The 16,826-nt window shown below is 39.3% G+C and overlaps 1 protein-coding gene and 1 pseudogene across 3 annotated transcripts in view; both read left to right on the top strand.

The window, feature by feature from the left end:
* SUCLG1 (succinate-CoA ligase GDP/ADP-forming subunit alpha) overlaps nucleotides 1-16,826 on the top strand; it is a 39,322-nt gene that overhangs the window by 11,200 nt on the left and 11,296 nt on the right. For both annotated transcript variants that reach the window (XM_032243491.1, XM_032243492.1), the window contains 3 exons: nucleotides 8,199-8,315; nucleotides 10,119-10,331; nucleotides 10,473-10,530. In XM_032243491.1, the coding sequence (XP_032099382.1) occupies nucleotides 8,199-8,315; nucleotides 10,119-10,331; nucleotides 10,473-10,530 (388 nt within the window). The remainder of the gene's footprint in view (nucleotides 1-8,198; nucleotides 8,316-10,118; nucleotides 10,332-10,472; nucleotides 10,531-16,826) is intronic.
* Nucleotides 1,383-5,415, top strand: LOC116526848 (annotated as a pseudogene). The gene has a single exon (XR_004258296.1). The product of XR_004258296.1 is annotated as an adenylyl cyclase-associated protein 1-like (transcript).

Here is a 16,826-nt window from a genome sequence, read left to right as displayed (position 1 = left end):
CTTGGATAGTGAGACAAGCAGAAGAACTAGACCACTGACTTTTCCCAACTTATACTCTCTCTGGGACCATGATTGGGACTACCAGGCAAAACTCCCTGAAGTGTTTTAATTTATTCTCATTTGTTTATATTCATTGTCTCTTCCTCTTTCCTGTTCACATCATAGATTCTGTATAAGTGAAAATATATCTGTGATGTGATTCTGTAATAAAATGCCACCTAAGAATCTCCTTTCCATTTGCCTACCTTTCTACTCCCCAGGAATTCCTTCTGTTAATAAATTGGCATGTATCCTTTCAGATATTTATCTTGTGCATACAAACGTATTTATATAATATGTATTTTGTAGTGTTTATTATACAGAACTGTACTTATGTAATGTTATCTAGCATATAATATATCTGATGTATATATCTATAAAATAGATACCTAAAAGTAAAATTGGATGTCATATGGTCTGTGTATTTAAAATTTTCATAGCTAAATTGAACTTTAAAACGTTGGAGCAGATTTATACTTCCACCATAGCAGATGTGCAGAATTTTTTAAAATGAGGAAGTACTACCAAATCAATTAGAGTATAATCACTATACTCTTAAGTGTCTTAACCCAAAGTATCCCTTTCTTTATTATTAAAGGAGATATGGCAAGATAAAAGCAGTCAATAATTATTTTATAATTTAAGTTTAATGATTTTTCTGTAATTAAAAGAATTGTCAAGTCAATTCTTCAGTGTTTTGGTAATCTAGAGCAGAGGTGACTAAACTTATTCTGCAAAAGGCCAGTTTGTAAACATTTTAGGTTTAGTGGGTCATACAATCTCTGTTACAGCTACTAAAAAGTGTTATAATAGCAAAAGCAGCCATAGAAAATAATGTCAATAAATGGGCCTGGGTGTGTTCCAATAAAACTTAATAAACAAACCAGGTAGTGGGCCAAATCCTGTAGACAGCAGTTAGCAGGTTGTTTCATATAAAATGGTTCTTTTGCATTTTTACTTTTTTTCTGAAATAACTGAGCACACAAATGTGTTGCAGTGGACTTTTCTTCTTTTTCTTCCTCCATTCCTCTATAACCTTAAAATAAAATCTACCAGGCCGGGCGCGGTGGCTCAAGCCTGTAATCCCAGCACTGTGGGAGGCTGAGGCAGGTGGATCACGAGGTCAAGAGATCGAGACCATCCTGGTCAACATGGTGAAACCCCGTCTCTACTAAAAATACAAAAAATTAGCTGGGCATGGTGGCGCGTGCCTGTAATCCCAGCGACTCAGGAGGCTGGGGCAGGAGAATTGCCTGAACCCGGGAGGTGGAGGTTGTGGTGAGCCGAGATCGCGCCATTGCACTCCAGCCTGGGTAACAAAAGCGAAACTCTGTCTCAAAAAAAAAAAAAAAAAAAAAATCTACCAATAACAAAAAATGAAGTACCCACTAAACCCTGAAATTTTGTTCCTGCTAAAAATGGCTGGGTGTGGTGGCCAACACCTGTAATCCTAGCACTTTGTGGGGCCAGAGCAGCAGGAATGCTTGAACCCAGGAGTTTGAGACCAGCCTGGGCAATATGGTGAGACCCCATCTCTTAAAAAAAAAAAAAAATAGAAAAATTAGCTGGGTATGGTGGCGCATGCCTGTGGTTCCAGCTATTCTGGAGGCTAAGGTGGAAGGAACACTTGAGTCGAGAAGGTTGAGGGTGCAGTAAATCATGATTGAACCACTTAACACCAGCTGGGAAGACAGAGTGAGACCCTGCCTCAAGAAAAAAAGGTTTATTCTGATAGCCAAATGTCTTATGTGTATGTCATTTCCGTTATATACATTCTAAGGAAAGATCTTCATCCAAGATTTGAAGTGTGTTCTATCATCCCCTTCTCAATTGATGTTATATTCAGCCTGTTTTTTGTTATATATTATTAGCATATAATCAGAAGATGTTTGATTAACCCAAATTCCCCATGTAAATTTATTATATATAATTTTGTTTTTCTGTTTGCAAAATATTATATGATCCTGTGACATTTTAAGCTGTGGGCCTTTTTATAAGAACCATTGCCCATGGTGTAAGCACTATTGAGAACTGTCTCCATAATCTAAATTAGGTGATGGTTTGCCTAAATATTTAAATCAAGGGTAGTTTTAGTGTTTTTCAGTTACTTGCATTTGCATTGTTTCTCATTCACTCTCCTTGTTTTTGTTTTTAAAGTAAGTGAGTGTTAATTTCCTCAGTTAGGTTTGTTGATTCAGATTCATTATAGACTTAATGATGAGGTCTGAAATTTATAGCTTACTTCCACAGTAAATCTGCATATTGTCTTTTTAGTTTGTTTTCTCTGTACACACATTGTTCCGCATAACGAATGAAAAATCCTTGTATTTTAGGGTAGGTTTCAGCAATGCAGATTTCCATTGGGTGCCATGTTGTTTCTTACACTGGCTTTATAAGCTGCTAAAATTATTCCTATTCCTAATTGTATACTAGCTGGTGATAATGGTAAAACTAAGGAAAATAAGCTAACTTTGAATAGATGTGTTATTCCTGTTTAGCACTACTTTATGATTAAAATTTGGTGCTTTTGAATTTACCTGGCAGTGTAGTCTAGGGCAGTGCTTTTCAGTGTCTATAGCAAAAAACCCATGTGGGTGTTTGTTTTTAATTTTCAGTCTAATATAGATCAGTATTTTTATAAAGTACAATAAAAGCTTTAGTAATGTCATACTGCTATATTTGCAAACATTTTTACTTTTTTTAAAATTAGATTTCCCCTCCCTTCCTTCCTTCCTTTTTTTTTTTTGTTTTCATTTTCTTTTTCCTCTTACCTCATTGCAGAGCAGCAAGAGTCTGCATACTGTACTTTGAATAGCACTGTTTTAAGAGAGCAAACACTGGCCTGTGGTTCTTCCAAAACTCTGCCCCTGACTTTAGACAAATTAATTAACATGCTTGGGGCCAAGTTTCCTATTTTGAAATATAATTTCAATCAGAAAATTTCTGAAGTCCTTCTTAAGGCCCTACTTTTTATTCCATTAGTAGAATGTCAGTAGTTGGGACCACATTTTGAATGACCACATAGATTCATTCATTTTTCAACAACTATTTATTGAGTGCCTACTGTATGTTGATTTAGGTGTCATATTGCAATGAACAAAGTACACATAAATCACCGTCTTCATGGAATTTACATTTTAGTGGTTGGAGGGAAATGTATCAACAAAATCAATGAGTAGATTATGTGGTATGCTAGAGAGTACAATTGCTCTGGAAGAAATAAGCCAGGGAGATAGTTGGGCAGTTCTTGCCGGAAGTGGAGAGTGGCTGATCAAAGTCCGGAGGTGGTACATTATGGCTGACATGCAAAATCTGGTAGAAAGATTGGAGAGGGCAGTAGGCCACCTGGAGGCAGTATCCCATACCTCTGACATGCACTGTGGGTATGCAGACAGTCCTTCAAAAGCAGGAGCAGCTCCCTATATGCAGGCATTTGACTCGCTGCTTGCCGGTCCTGTGACAGAGTACTTGAAGATCAGTAAAGAGATTGGGGGAGACATGCAGAAACATGCGGAGATGGTCCATACAGGTTTGAAGTTGGAACGAGCTCTCTTTGTTACAGCTTCTCGTCAACACCCAGCAGATAGCAAGCTTTCCGATTTGTTGGCACCCATCTCAGAGCAGATCAAAGAAGTGATAACCTTTCGGGAGAAGAACCGAGGGAGCAAGTTGTTTAATCACCTGTCAGCTGTCAGCGAAAGCATCCAGGCCCTGGGCTGGGTGGTTATGGCTCCCAAGCCTGGCCTTTATGCGAAAGAAATGAATGATGCTGCCATGTTTTATATAAACTGAGTCCTCAAAGAGTACAAAGATGTGGATAAGAAGCATGTAGACTGGGTCAGAGCTTAAATATATGGACAGAGTTGCGGGCTTACATTAAGGAGTTCCATACCACCAGACTGGCATGGAACAAAACGGGGCCTGTGGCAGAAGAACTGAGTGGACTGCCTTCTGGACCCTCTGCTGGATCAGATCCTCCTTCCCCTCCAACAGGCCCCCCTCCTCTGCCAGTCTCTACCAGTTCAGGCTCAGATGAATTTGCTTCCCGCTCAGCACTGTTTGCGCAGATTAATCGGGGAGAGCATCACACATGCCCTGAAACACATGTTTGATGACATAAAGACTCACAAGAACCCTGCCTTGAAGGCTGAGTGGTCCAGTACACAGTGGCCCCAAGCCATTCTCTGCACCTAAACTCCAAACCAGCCCATCCCCCAAACCAGCCACAAAGAAAGAGCCAGGTGTACTTGAACTGGAGGGCAAGAAGTGGAGAGTGGAAAATCAGGAAAATGTTTCCAACCTGTTGATTGATGACACAAAGCTGAAACAGGTGGCTTACATTTACAAGTGTGTCAACACGACGTTGCAAATCAAGGGCGAAATTCACTCCATTGCAGTAGATAACTCTAAGAAACTTGGCCTGGTATTTGATGACATTGTGGAGGTAATCAACAGTAGGGATGTCAAAGTTCAGGTAATGGGTAAAGTGCCAAGCATTTCCATCAACAAAACAGATGGCTGCCATGCTTACCTGAGCAAAAATTCCCTGGATTGTGAAACAGTCACTGCCAAATCTCCTGAGAAGAACGTCCTCATTCCTACAGAAGGCAGTGGCTTTAGTGAATTCCCAGTTCCTAAGCAGTTCAGGACCCTATGGAATGGCAGAAGTTGGTCACCACAGTGACAGAAATTGCTGGATAAGTGAAGTGTCACTGGGTTCTTTGCCCTCCCTCTACACCATGGGATAAATCTGTATCAAGATGGTTCTTTTCTAGATTTTCTCTACCTTTCTGCTTTTAAAACTGCTTCTCTGCTCTGAGAAGCACAGCTACCTGCCTTCACTGAAATATACCTCAGGCTGAGATTTGGGGTGGGATAGCAGGTCAGTTGATCTTCCCGCAGGAAGGTGCAGCTTTTCCATATCAGCTCAACCATGACACCAGTCCATAAGGAACTGCCAGCCAGGACAACATTTTAGCTTTGAGCTTTTGGGCATTATTCTACCAACAAACAGTCCATTGAGAAGAAAACAGTCCCAGGAATTAACAGATGAGAATGTTCACACTGGTTAATCTTTTTCTAACAATGAGCGTGAAGATAGTAGAAGCTGGTGCGTTTTCAGATGGTTCTTCTAACCAAACTAATTTTTTACTGTTGACAAGTGAGGCAAGGGTTGCACTGGACCAAAGGCCAAGGCTTAGCCATCCAGCATTCCACACAAAATTGTTCCCTATAAGCATTCCTTTTATTCCCTATTCCATCGTGGATCTGCCTCAACCATGCTGTGGCAGTGCCCTTCATCCAGACCAGTTAAAGGAGTCTTGGATACTTTCTTTCTCTAGGATTCCTGCCCAGCACTTAAAAGGAAAAAAAAAAAAAAAAAAAAAAAGAGATGACTTAAAAGGAAAAAAAAAAAAAAAAGAAAGAAAGAAAAAACACATCATTCCGAGAAGTCTGGCATTCCTGAATCCTCTTTGCCTGCTAGGTGCCTGTTACCTGTCTTCACTGTCTCCTTTTCCCTGTCATGCTCATCAGCTATGGCTTCTGTCCAAGCACTTGAACAGAGGACTAAAACCTCCATTGCAGGCTGGTTTTAGGTCTTGATTTATGTAAGAATCTTACACAGCACTGCTAATGTAAAGTTCAGGTTTTTCCCTCTAGGACAAATGTTTACCAAATATGCAACTTTTTTTGGTGGAAAGAGAGATTGTCCTGTGATTTCTACCCATTTCCTGAGGCCTGTGGAAATAAACCTTTATGTACTTAAAGTTAAAAAAAAAAAAAAAAAAGAAGCCAGGGAAAGGAGGAGTGTGTGTAGTCCTGGTGGCTAGGATGGAGGAGAAGGAGATTTTATATCAGGTGGTCAGGGAAGGCCTGATCTCTGAGTTAAGATGTAAAGGAGACATGGGAGTGAACCAAGAGGATATTTTAGGGAAGGATATTCCATGCAGAGGGCACAATGAGGCATGAGGCAGGCATATGCCTGCTGTGTGTGGAAGCCACAAGGCCAGCATGGCTGGAGTGTAATGAGCAGGCAGGTATATGACTCTGGTGTGGGGAGACAGCTTGTAGATTAACTTGTAGACCAGTATATGGAGTTTGGCTTTTACTTGACTGAAATCTAAAACAATCAGAGTATTTGATTAGAGGAGTGCTGTGATCTTATGTTTTGACCAGATCACTCAGGCTGCTGTGGAGATTAGATTGAAGGGGAGCAAGACCAATAACCCGTCAAGGTTGAAGTAACTTAGACCAATGTAATAGCAGTAGAAGGGGAAGGAGTTGTCAATTATACTTTGAAAATAGAGCAATAAAATCTACTAATGGATCTAATATGAGATATATGAGAAAGAGAAGAATTAAGGATGACCCGTATTTTTGATGTGATGATCTGTAAGGACTGAAGTTGTCTTTAAATGAGATGGGGTAGATGGAGGGGAATGATTGGGAACTCAGTTTTGGACATTGTAAGGTTTACTGCTGATGTAAAATGAGGAAACTGAGGCAAGTATGAGAAAATGAGAAACCAATTTATTCAGCTCCCGGGAGAGGTTCTGTGTGTGGTCCAGGAAGGGGCCAAAGAAGTCGTGCCAGGCTGTTTAGGTCATGGGGTTTTATCGGAAGGGAAGGCGATTGATTGGCTATTGGGGAAACAAAGCAAAGGCAATTTTATTGGCTGTCAGGAAACAGGAAGTGCCTGAAACTAGTTGCTATTGGTAGTCGGGTGGGGCTTTGGGTAAGTGGGTCTTGATTGGCTGTTGGGGAAACAAAGTGAAGGCAATCCTATTGGCTATTAAGAAGCAGGAAATGCCTGGAGCTAGTGGTTATGGGTAGGCGGGCGGGACCTTGGCTAAGCGTGCCTTCCAGGGACAGACAGAGCAGACTGCTACCGGGCAGGGTCTGATGGGGCTTCTTTTAAAAAATTTTCCTGTAGGGTTTATCAACAGTGGGCTGGGGGTTGAATGCATAATTTAGTGCTGAATGTGGGCTCGGGTCTGGTATGCGGAGGTGGGTGCGGGGAAGCCATACGGCAAGGCCAGATAATGAGCTTGGGTGATGACGCAGCTATCAGATGTGGAGAGAGATGGATGTGTCCGTTTAATCCTCTGTGAGGCAGCGGGACTTACAGACATGTTGAGTTTGAGATGCTTGCTAGTTCTCAAAGTGGAGGTGTCAGGTAGGCAGTTGACAATGTGAGTATGGAGTTCAAGGCTTAGATAAGTGGGGTGTTTGTGTCTTTGTGTATGCGGAAGGGGTCACCATATGGATGAGATGTATTGCCATGATAAGGGATGACATCACCAAGGGCATGAATTTAGACGAAAAAGAGACGTTAAGGAGAGAGAAAGAGAAGAGGAAAACCAGAGGAAGTAGAGCCCCAGAAGCCTAGTGAAAAAGAGTCTTTCAATCCTTGGAGCTGTTTTTGATTGTCATAACTGGAGGGGGTTATGACAGTTAGGAGGGTGTGGTACTGGCATCTAATGAGTGGAGCCCAGGGATGCTGCTACATGTCCTACCAGGCACTGGATGACCTCTCATAAGAATGAATCATCCTTCCAAAATGTCAGTAATGCTGAGATTGAGGAGTAAAAGTGAATGGATAAAGAAATACAGTTTGTTGACTGGGCAGTATTAAAGGCTTACTTAAGGTGAGTGATCATTAATTTAAAATGAGACCAGTTGACATGTTTTCTTTTCTTTTTCTTTTTTTCCTCTAGCCTCTTTTTGGCTGCACATGTCTAGGCTTAGAGTAGGGGGAAAATTGGATTTAACCCAGGTTGTGGTTTTGCCAGATGTTTAAGTTGAAGTGAGAGAAAGCCAAGGTGATTGTGGGAGGGTAATGATCTACCATGAATTTTAAACTGAGGAGTGTGAGCACATGAGGAGTTGAAAAACAGGGAGTTTTTGATCACTAGCCAAGTTTGAAAACAGGGAATCAAAGAGGCCCCTGTTTATAGCTATTTTGGCTTTTCAGGGGCTTGTTTTGCTTCAAGCTTCAAAGCTATGTTCAGTAAATAGATGGGGATGCTTCCTATAGTTACTGTCTGGGAATAGTTAACCTATTTGTTTTTCTTTTCCTAAGTTGGTAAGATTGCTTTTGCTTCTCTTGGGCTTTCCAGTCTGCTGTTTCTCATGGATCTTGTGCTTTTTCCCCTCAGGGCACCTTTCACAGCCAGCAGGCATTGGAGTATGGCACCAAACTTGTTGGAGGAACCACTCCAGGGAAAGGAGGCCAGACGCATCTGGGCTTACCAGTCTTTAACACTGTGAAGGAGGTAATTAATGCTACCTGAGTTTGGCAAGACAAGAAAAGCAAGAGAAGAGTGAGCATTCTTTGGGTAGAGATCTTAATTGTGTTTCTTTTGGGAGAGTCACTTGTTTGAAAATTCAGTAACCTAGAGAAATTTGAATTGCCTTCAAAACCGGTGTGTCATTTGTGCTTCTAGGCATGCATCAGCCCTTAAGGGAAGAAGTGCTGTGGCCAGGCTTCTGTTTGTCTTTTTATCATTGCCTTACTTTTCTTCTTCCAGTATGTTAGTACAAATGTCAGCAACCACCCCCTAATTCTTCCTTAGTGGGGACTATGCAGCAGGCACTGTGCTAGGTGTTTCATTCCAATTGCCCCGTTCAGGCCTCACTACAACCCTTGGAGGTAGGTGCTGTTATCCTCCTCATTTTAAAGGTAACAATGAGGTTGAAGATCTTGCCCATGGTCTGACAGCTGATAAGTGGCAGGCTTAGGATGGCTCAGAATAAAGAGTGGTCCCATGTGAAGAAACTAAATTGTAGAGTTATATTTACAAATCACAGTGTCCTAAATTCTCAAATTACGGATTTCTTGTTAATACCTTTAAAAATTATTTTTGAATTAAACTTTAATTCTTTGTTACAAAACTGATATGTGCTTTTTGTAAAAATTCAGATGGTATAAAAGGTAAGTAAAGTTAAATTTTACAGTGTCTTCAACATCTCAGATTTTGCCTCTGTAGGGAGCTAACTTAAGCTTAGTGTGTAGTGTTTCATTCTCTTTTTACTCTTATATGAATATTTATAAAACTAATAGTATTTAAAAGAAACCATAGTGTAAATTATTGGGTATTTAATTTAAAAAATCTAAGAAATAAACTTAGTTTTTTGGGATGATGTGTTGATCAGCCTTAAATGTTTTCTTTCCCTCTTCTTATGCATATTTTTAAGGTATATTTTAAAGCATTACATTTTTTAAGGCATAAATTTAAAGCCCTTCCTGCCTTAAATTCTATTATGGCTGATTTTATAACTTCAAAATATAGAGAGGAGGTGCTTTTTCACAATTCCTCTAGGTCGGCTTTTCTTTTGTCATGAGGCTTTTTTTGCTTTTTTTTTTTAAGAAAGCCTTGTTGCTAAGCAATCCATTTGTTGTAGTGACAAAAATAGTTGTGGCGTTTGGAATATTCCGTAAGTTTTTTTTTTGACAGATATTGTTTATTTCTCACCCATTCTGCTCTTACAAAGAGATTTTTGAATGAGTAGGGTTGGTACCTTTCATCCATATGATTTCCTAGCACGATATTTGCTGTTGTCACAGCCTAGCTTCTGGAAGTATTGTAGCCTTTAGCGGTAGAGAACAGTGTACTGTAGTTACTTTTCAGTAAAGTACCTCCATGCCCATGATTTGACTTCTTTTGGTTCCGTAACAGTTTTAATATTTTTTTGTCTCCCCCTCTATTATCATCTTGAACAGAGTTTTAAAAAATTATTTTTAACCTCTGGCATCATTTGTGGATGATATGTTGGCGTCCTTTGACTCTGTTCACTGTCAGGATGCTTTTAGGTTTACTGACATGCCATAGTCTAAGAGAGTGAGATGTCACAGAAGCTTTCAATTCACAGTGGCATTCAAAGGGGGCTGAGAAAGGGCTATGCTTAATTCTCCTCTACTCTGACAGTGTAGTGAATTTGAGAATGGGGAGAATGCTATGTCTTTGGGTAGTGTCCTTTTCTTTACCGCAAGACATTATTAAAATGATAGTATTGAATTTATTTTACAATGTTTATGATTTAACCAATAATAAAGTGCTTCATCGTTAATGTTTCAGGCCAAAGAACAGACAGGAGCCACGGCTTCTGTCATTTACGTTCCTCCGCCTTTTGCTGCGGCTGCTGTTAATGAAGCTATTGATGCGGAAATTCCCTTGGTTGTTTGTATCACTGAAGGTATCCCACAGCAGGACATGGTACGAGTTAAGCACAAATTGCTGCACCAGGGAAAGACAAGGCTAATTGGGCCCAACTGCCCTGGAGTCATCAATGTGAGTGCAAAACGTAAAAAGAAACCCAGATGAAGCCTCTCACAAGGCTAAACAGCTTTGAGTGAATGCAAGTGTATTTGTGTGTATGACCTGTGAGTGACTTTTTTTTTCAACTTTTCTGAAACTATGATTTACTTTCAGCCTGGAGAATGTAAAATTGGCATCATGCCTGGTCATATTCACAAAAAAGGAAGGATTGGTGAGTTTGTTTGTTACTTTCTTACAGATTAAAACAAAAAATTATTTGCCTTAAACCCTCAAAACTCACAAAGAATTTGTGACCTTTGCAAATCAAGTTTATTTTCATTAAATTGACTTGAGTAGAATTTACCAGGGAAGTTTTGTAGTCTATCAATTCTGTATCCTGAGTATAATAAATTTATTTGAGAAGCCATTACAGTTCTACAGAATCAGTGAAGACTTTGGTGGTGGGAGTTTAAATATTTTTTTCCTGCACAGCATTCTGTGTATTCTTCCATGTGTTTGCATGTATCAGCAGTTAATTTCATTAACTATTATAACTTAGTTACTGCTAAGTAGTATTCTACTGTACAATTATACCACGATTTGTTTATTCGTTTTCCCATTAATGAACATTTGGATTGTTTTCACATTTGAGCCTTACGAACAAGGCTTAGGTCAATATTTGTGTATAGGTCATTTTGTGGACAAATTTTTGTTTCTCTTGGGGAAAATACATACGAATGGACTTGCTAAGTCATGTTCATATGGACATAAGTCAAGTATGCTCAACTTTTTAAGAAACTGCCAAATAGTTCTGCAAAGTGGCTATATCATTTTATATTTTCACTATTAATGTAGGAGAGTTTTAATTGCTCCATGTCTTCACAAACATTTAGTATTGTTAGTCTTTTTAAATGTAGCCATTCTACTGGGAGTAAAATGGTATCTCTTGTGGTTTTGAGTGTCCCTGATGACTAATGACGCAGAGCACCTTTTCATGTGCTTATAAGGCCATTCACATACCTGCTCCATAATCACCTTGCTCTTTTAGATATCACAAACTTTCTCAAAATGTTTTGGGTTTATGGGCACCTCAGAAAGCAGGGCAGTGATCAGAAAGGCAAATCAGATGGCCTATCATAGGAAAATTATATTGCTACTTGATTAGTTCCTTCAGGAAATAGCCAAGGTAACATTTCAAAGTTAGCCACATTAGGCTTGTGTTTAGACTCTACACCAAACTTTAAACTATACTGTTTTTCAATCATAATAGATGATTAACAGTGTTTTTCTCTATCTATAAAGCATGGCTACTAATAATAAATAAGGGTAATTGCCATAGTGGGTGAGTGTCAGTTGTGCAGTTTACAGGATTCGGTTAAAGGTTATGAGTTTTCTTTATTACTAATGTCTCTTGGAGCTGTCAGCCCTGCTGCCAGTGGCAGCACTTGATAATTTTATGAGGGGTTACAGGAAGCTCCATAGGCCATCTGAATTCCGGTGGGGCCTGATCCATGTATCACTGATGCTCTTGTTCATATTTGAATATTACTTAGATTCTTTGGTCTGTTTTGAAGGTGACTGCTGTGCTCTTAAGGCAAGCATTGAAGGAATGCTCTGTGCTGAGTTGCTTTTCTGATAATTGCCCGGCTTTCTAAGGTGCCCATAAACCTAAAAAATGAAAATCAAGAGAAGTTCAGGGAAGTCCTTTAGACATTGGCTTTGTGAATGGTCATGACACATTGATGAGACAGTCCTTTGGGAGACTGCTTTTAATTCCTTTGAAAAAGGGCTTTTCTTCAAAAGAGAAAATACGTGACACTGCAAGATTTTTGAGAGGATGAGGAGAGGAAGATGGTTATTTGTACCAAATATTCCTATTTTGGTACTATTGCTAGTAGTCTCAATAGCCTCCTTGACTTCTGATCCTTAAGTTGAGAGTTAGAGAAAGAAGGATTTTTCAGTCCTTTAGCTGTTTCTGAATGGAATATAATGTAATGTGATAGCAGTATAATAGTGTAATGGATTTCCAGTTTTTGTTAATAGAAGCTAATGAAATTGCATATCTGCCAATTGAGTGTTATTGAAGGAAGTGATTGGATTCCAAATTGATGATATTTAACTGTACCATGTTATTTTTTCTTTTATGATAGTTTGTTACTCTCAACCATGTGTCACATGTTTGACTATTCTGTCCTGTTTTAAAATTTTAATTAAGCTGCCTATATTGAGATAATTATAAATTCATGTGTAATTGTAAGAAATAATACAGACAGATCACTCTTTATTCAGTTAGCCCAATGATTGACATCTTGCAAAACTATAGTATTTTCATAAACGGGATGCTGACATTGATGCAGTCAATACAGAAAACTTTTCCATCACCACAAGTTTCCTTCATGTTGCCCTTTTCTAGTCACTTCCCTCCTGCTTCCAACCCCTTCTCAATTCCTGACAACCAGTAATCCGCTCTCCAATTATATAATTTTGTCATTTCAAGAATGTTATATAAGTGGAATCATATAGAATGTAGCCTTCTGGGATTACCTGTTTATATAGTCAGAGTAAGTCTCTAGAGATTCATCCAGGTTGTTGTATGCATCAATAGTTTCTTTTTATTACTGAGTATTGATGGTATGAATGTCCTTCATTTTGTTTAACCATTCACCTGTTGAAAGACACCTGGGTTGTTTTTCAGTTTGGCCTATTACAAGTACGGCTGCTATGGACATTTGTATACTGGTTTTTATGTGAACATTGTCTTCATTTCTTTGGGTCAAATGTCCAGGATCATGGTTGCTGGGTTGTATGATACTTGTATGTTAGTTTCTTAAGAAACTGCTAAATTGCTATCCAGTGTGGCTGTGCTGTTTTACATTTCTACCAGCAATGTGTGAGCGATCCAGTTTCTCTGCAGCCTTGCCAGCATTTAGCGGTGTCACTGTGTTTTTATTTTAGCTATTATGGTAAATGTTTAGTGATAGCTCTTTGTACTTTTAATTTGTATTTGCCTAGTGACTAATGATATTATCTTTTCATAGATTTATCTGCCATCTGTTTATCTTTTTCAGTGAAGTGCCCCACCTTGGGTTTTGTCCATGTTCTAATTGGATTGTTTATTTTTTATGGTTTAGTTTTGAGAGTTCTTTATATATTCTAGGTACTAATAGTTTGCTGGATGTGCAATTTACTTTTTCATATTTATTTTAAAATGATCATGTTTGTATCTACAAAAACTCTTCTTGGGATTTTGATAGGAGTACGCCATTACATAAGTAGGTAGGCATTACCCACCTAACCTTCTCAGTGATGAAATGTCCTATAGAGGGGAGGGACAGTGTTGAGAACAGAGGATGTGGATGGGACAAAGGCACTGAGAATAGGGAAAAAGTGATAAATGAGAAATATGGGGGTGGAAGTTGTGGTGGTTGTCATTTCTTATGCATTAGGGTTAAGTTAGTGAATAATCTTAAAACTATTGAAATTAAATTTCACTTAAGAGGGTGGTCTTACTCCATTGATGAGTTTTCAGTTTCAACTCATTTATTAACATATATGAGCACCTTGTGTGCCTAGAACTGTGCTTTAAGCTGGAGACATAGGGGTTGTGAAGACTTATTTATTGACCCGTTGGAAATTATAGTCTAGTGAAGAAAGTAGCTGCCATGGAATCTCAAGCACCATTGGTGGTCTCTTACTGAACCAGGTGGTAGGAGAACATTGTTCTTAATTGGAGAATCAGTGTGGTCAAGATATTCAAATTTCAGGCTGGTTGATCAAGCCTGACTATGTATTTATTTTGCCAAGCCAAGGTTATCAGATAAAAAATAAGACTTGAAATTTATCCTTTCCTTTTTTTCTTATGGATCTTTTAAAGATGGACCATTCCATTTTACTGTGTCAGTAGTAGAAGGCCATGTTACGTGGTAGACTCAAGGGCAGGGCTCAGCCAGCAGGTGGTCTCCTTAGAGATGTTAAACTGTTGATCAGAGGCACTGTCCTGCCTTCTGAATAAAGAATTTGTGTTCGTTCCATCCCAAGGCAGGTTTTCTGTAATGGAAATAGAAATAACTGCCCATTCAAGCTAGGTAGAATCAGTATTTTAGATCAGGTTTTAAGGACTTCTGCTTTTGGTAAAATTATTTTTATTTTTTAAAAAGCATTTCTATGATTTTAATATAATTCTTAACAGTGTTGAAAGTATTAGCTAAAAGTGACCTCAAACTTAGCAGTGTTTGCTATAACACTAGAAAAAAAAAATTACCTGTAGTGTTCTCTTCATGATCCTCCCTCTGTCCTCAGTATTTGGAATCAGTATCTGCCTTAACCTCAGGAGCAAGAAGAGTTGACAAGAAATGAGCCCTTTAAACAGAGTTTATTGAAGGAAGATAAAGTACATTTAAAGAGAGGAGCTGCTGATCAGTTGGTTGACCACCTGGAAAACAGCTGTGGCTGGTCTAGCTGGAAAAATAGGAGGGGGTGTCAGTTGCAACCATGTTTTAGGCGACTTCCTTGTGTGCACGTGCTCTGTAGTTGTACATGTTAGTATACACATCACAGGTCTCATTAGCATTTAAAATCTCCACCCAGGGGTGTGGTTTTTACCATTATAATGAACAAGAGGCTACTGTAGGGCAAGTTATTGGAGGAGTGCACACGCTTGTCAGCAGGGAAAGCCCCTACCATGATTATCTCCAGCTAGGGCCTGATAAGTCCCCTTCAGGGCCAGAGGAGCCCAACCACAGGCCAGAAGTAGCCAGTGTAGCCGTTGCCTTTTTGTGGACTATCAGTGGGCAGTGCCTCCAGGACTTTCCACAGGGCTCTCCTGATTGCTCCTTTCTGGCCATCTGCCTACCCTGACATTCCTACTGTATCTTATGGTAACATTAGGGCTAATAGTGAACCATTCAGTGAATGAAGTTGTTTCTACCCCAAAAATACTTATGGTTTCACAGTGGTAGGTAAGGTACAACTTCTGCTTATTTCCTAGTAATAAGGGCAATACGAAATATAAAACCACTGAGGAGATTTAGAGAAAGAGATTTTATCTCACTTCTCTTTGGGTGTGATTAGGAAAGACCTCAAAGAGAAAGTAGCATTTAATGTGGACCTTGAAGGATGATTAGAAGTTTTGTCAGATGGTGGAGGTAAAACACTCCATTTTAAGCAGAGCAAATATGAAAAGATAGGAGAGCATGAAATATCAATGAGGATTAACTCAGTTTCACTGGGTAGGGAAATAGAAACAAGTCTGGAGAGGGAGGCTGGGGACTGTACTGGGCTGGCGAGTTAGAGCAGAGTTCCACATAAAGTGAGGCATCATCGAGGACACAGGTGTCACTGTCTAGTGAAATGCATCTGAAAGAGCAATATGACAGTGTTCTGTGGGGTCCGTCTAGCAATGACTGAGTTACATTCACAGTGTTCTTTCAATTTGACTGGTTGGTATGGAGAACCTGAAGTTATTGTGTGCCCAAATGCATAGTAAGAAGATGTGTGTTTATGCATAGGTCACACACTTAGTACACATAAATATACAATGGTAATGGTGACATAGCATTTTGTTAAAAAAAAGTAAACATGTTGTATGGAAGTTGAGGTAGTTTATGGTTATGGTTTTTGTCCCAGGCTGACAAGAATTCTGTTTGCCCCAGTAGGGTGATCATATTGTTAGAAAAGGGTCTTCTGAGTTCTTGAGAGTTGCTCCAAGGCAGAAGTTTAAGGAAAGTAAACCATGGACACCCTGGATTGATTTTTCTGTTTGTCTAAAGTATTACATAGATTGTGCTTTGAGAAAATTACCTTTTTGAAAGCTCAGCCAAGCATAGTAAACTACAAGAGAAGACAGCTAGCTGTCACTCCTTTCTGGCCCCCACTGACTCTCCTCCTTCAACACACACCTAATCCAGATGTGAGATTAAGTGCTTTCACACAGGCCCATTTATAAAGGAAATTAGGTTGGAGACTTGATTCCAGAGGGATCTTGACCTTGTTCCCCAGTTTTCTTTATATTGATTTTAGAGCCTATATATTGGTTCAAAATTATTGGGAAAATAGTTATGAAGAAGATAGGTAGCATTTTAAAATGTAGCTAATGCTAATTTTGATGGTTTAATAGTTTGGGTACTGTATTAGTCTGTTTTACATTGCTACAAAGGAATATCTGAGAATGGGTAATGTATAGGAAAAGAGATTTGTTTAGCTTATGATTCTGCAGGCTATACAAACATGGCATTAGCATCTGTTCAGCTTCTGGTGAGGCCTCAGGAATCTTTTACTCATGGTAGAAGATGAAGGGGGAGTAGGCATGTCACATGGTGAGAGAGGGAATGAGAAATTTCAGGATCTTCTTAAGAACCAGTTCTCATGTGAAGAAATAGAGTGAGAAGTCACTCATTACCATGGGAGGGCACAAAGCCATTCATGAAGTATCTGTCCCCATGACTGAAACATCTCCCACTGTGTCCCACCTCCAACATTTGGCATCACATTTCAGCCTGAGATTTGGAGGGGACAAATATCCAAACTATA

The sequence above is a fragment of the Sapajus apella genome, unplaced genomic scaffold (assembly GCF_009761245.1).
Source record: "Sapajus apella isolate SASKATOON/1434 unplaced genomic scaffold, GSC_monkey_1.0 scaffold52, whole genome shotgun sequence".
Lineage (NCBI taxonomy): Eukaryota > Metazoa > Chordata > Mammalia > Primates > Cebidae > Sapajus > Sapajus apella.
This window is presented reverse-complemented; position numbering and strand designations above follow the sequence as displayed.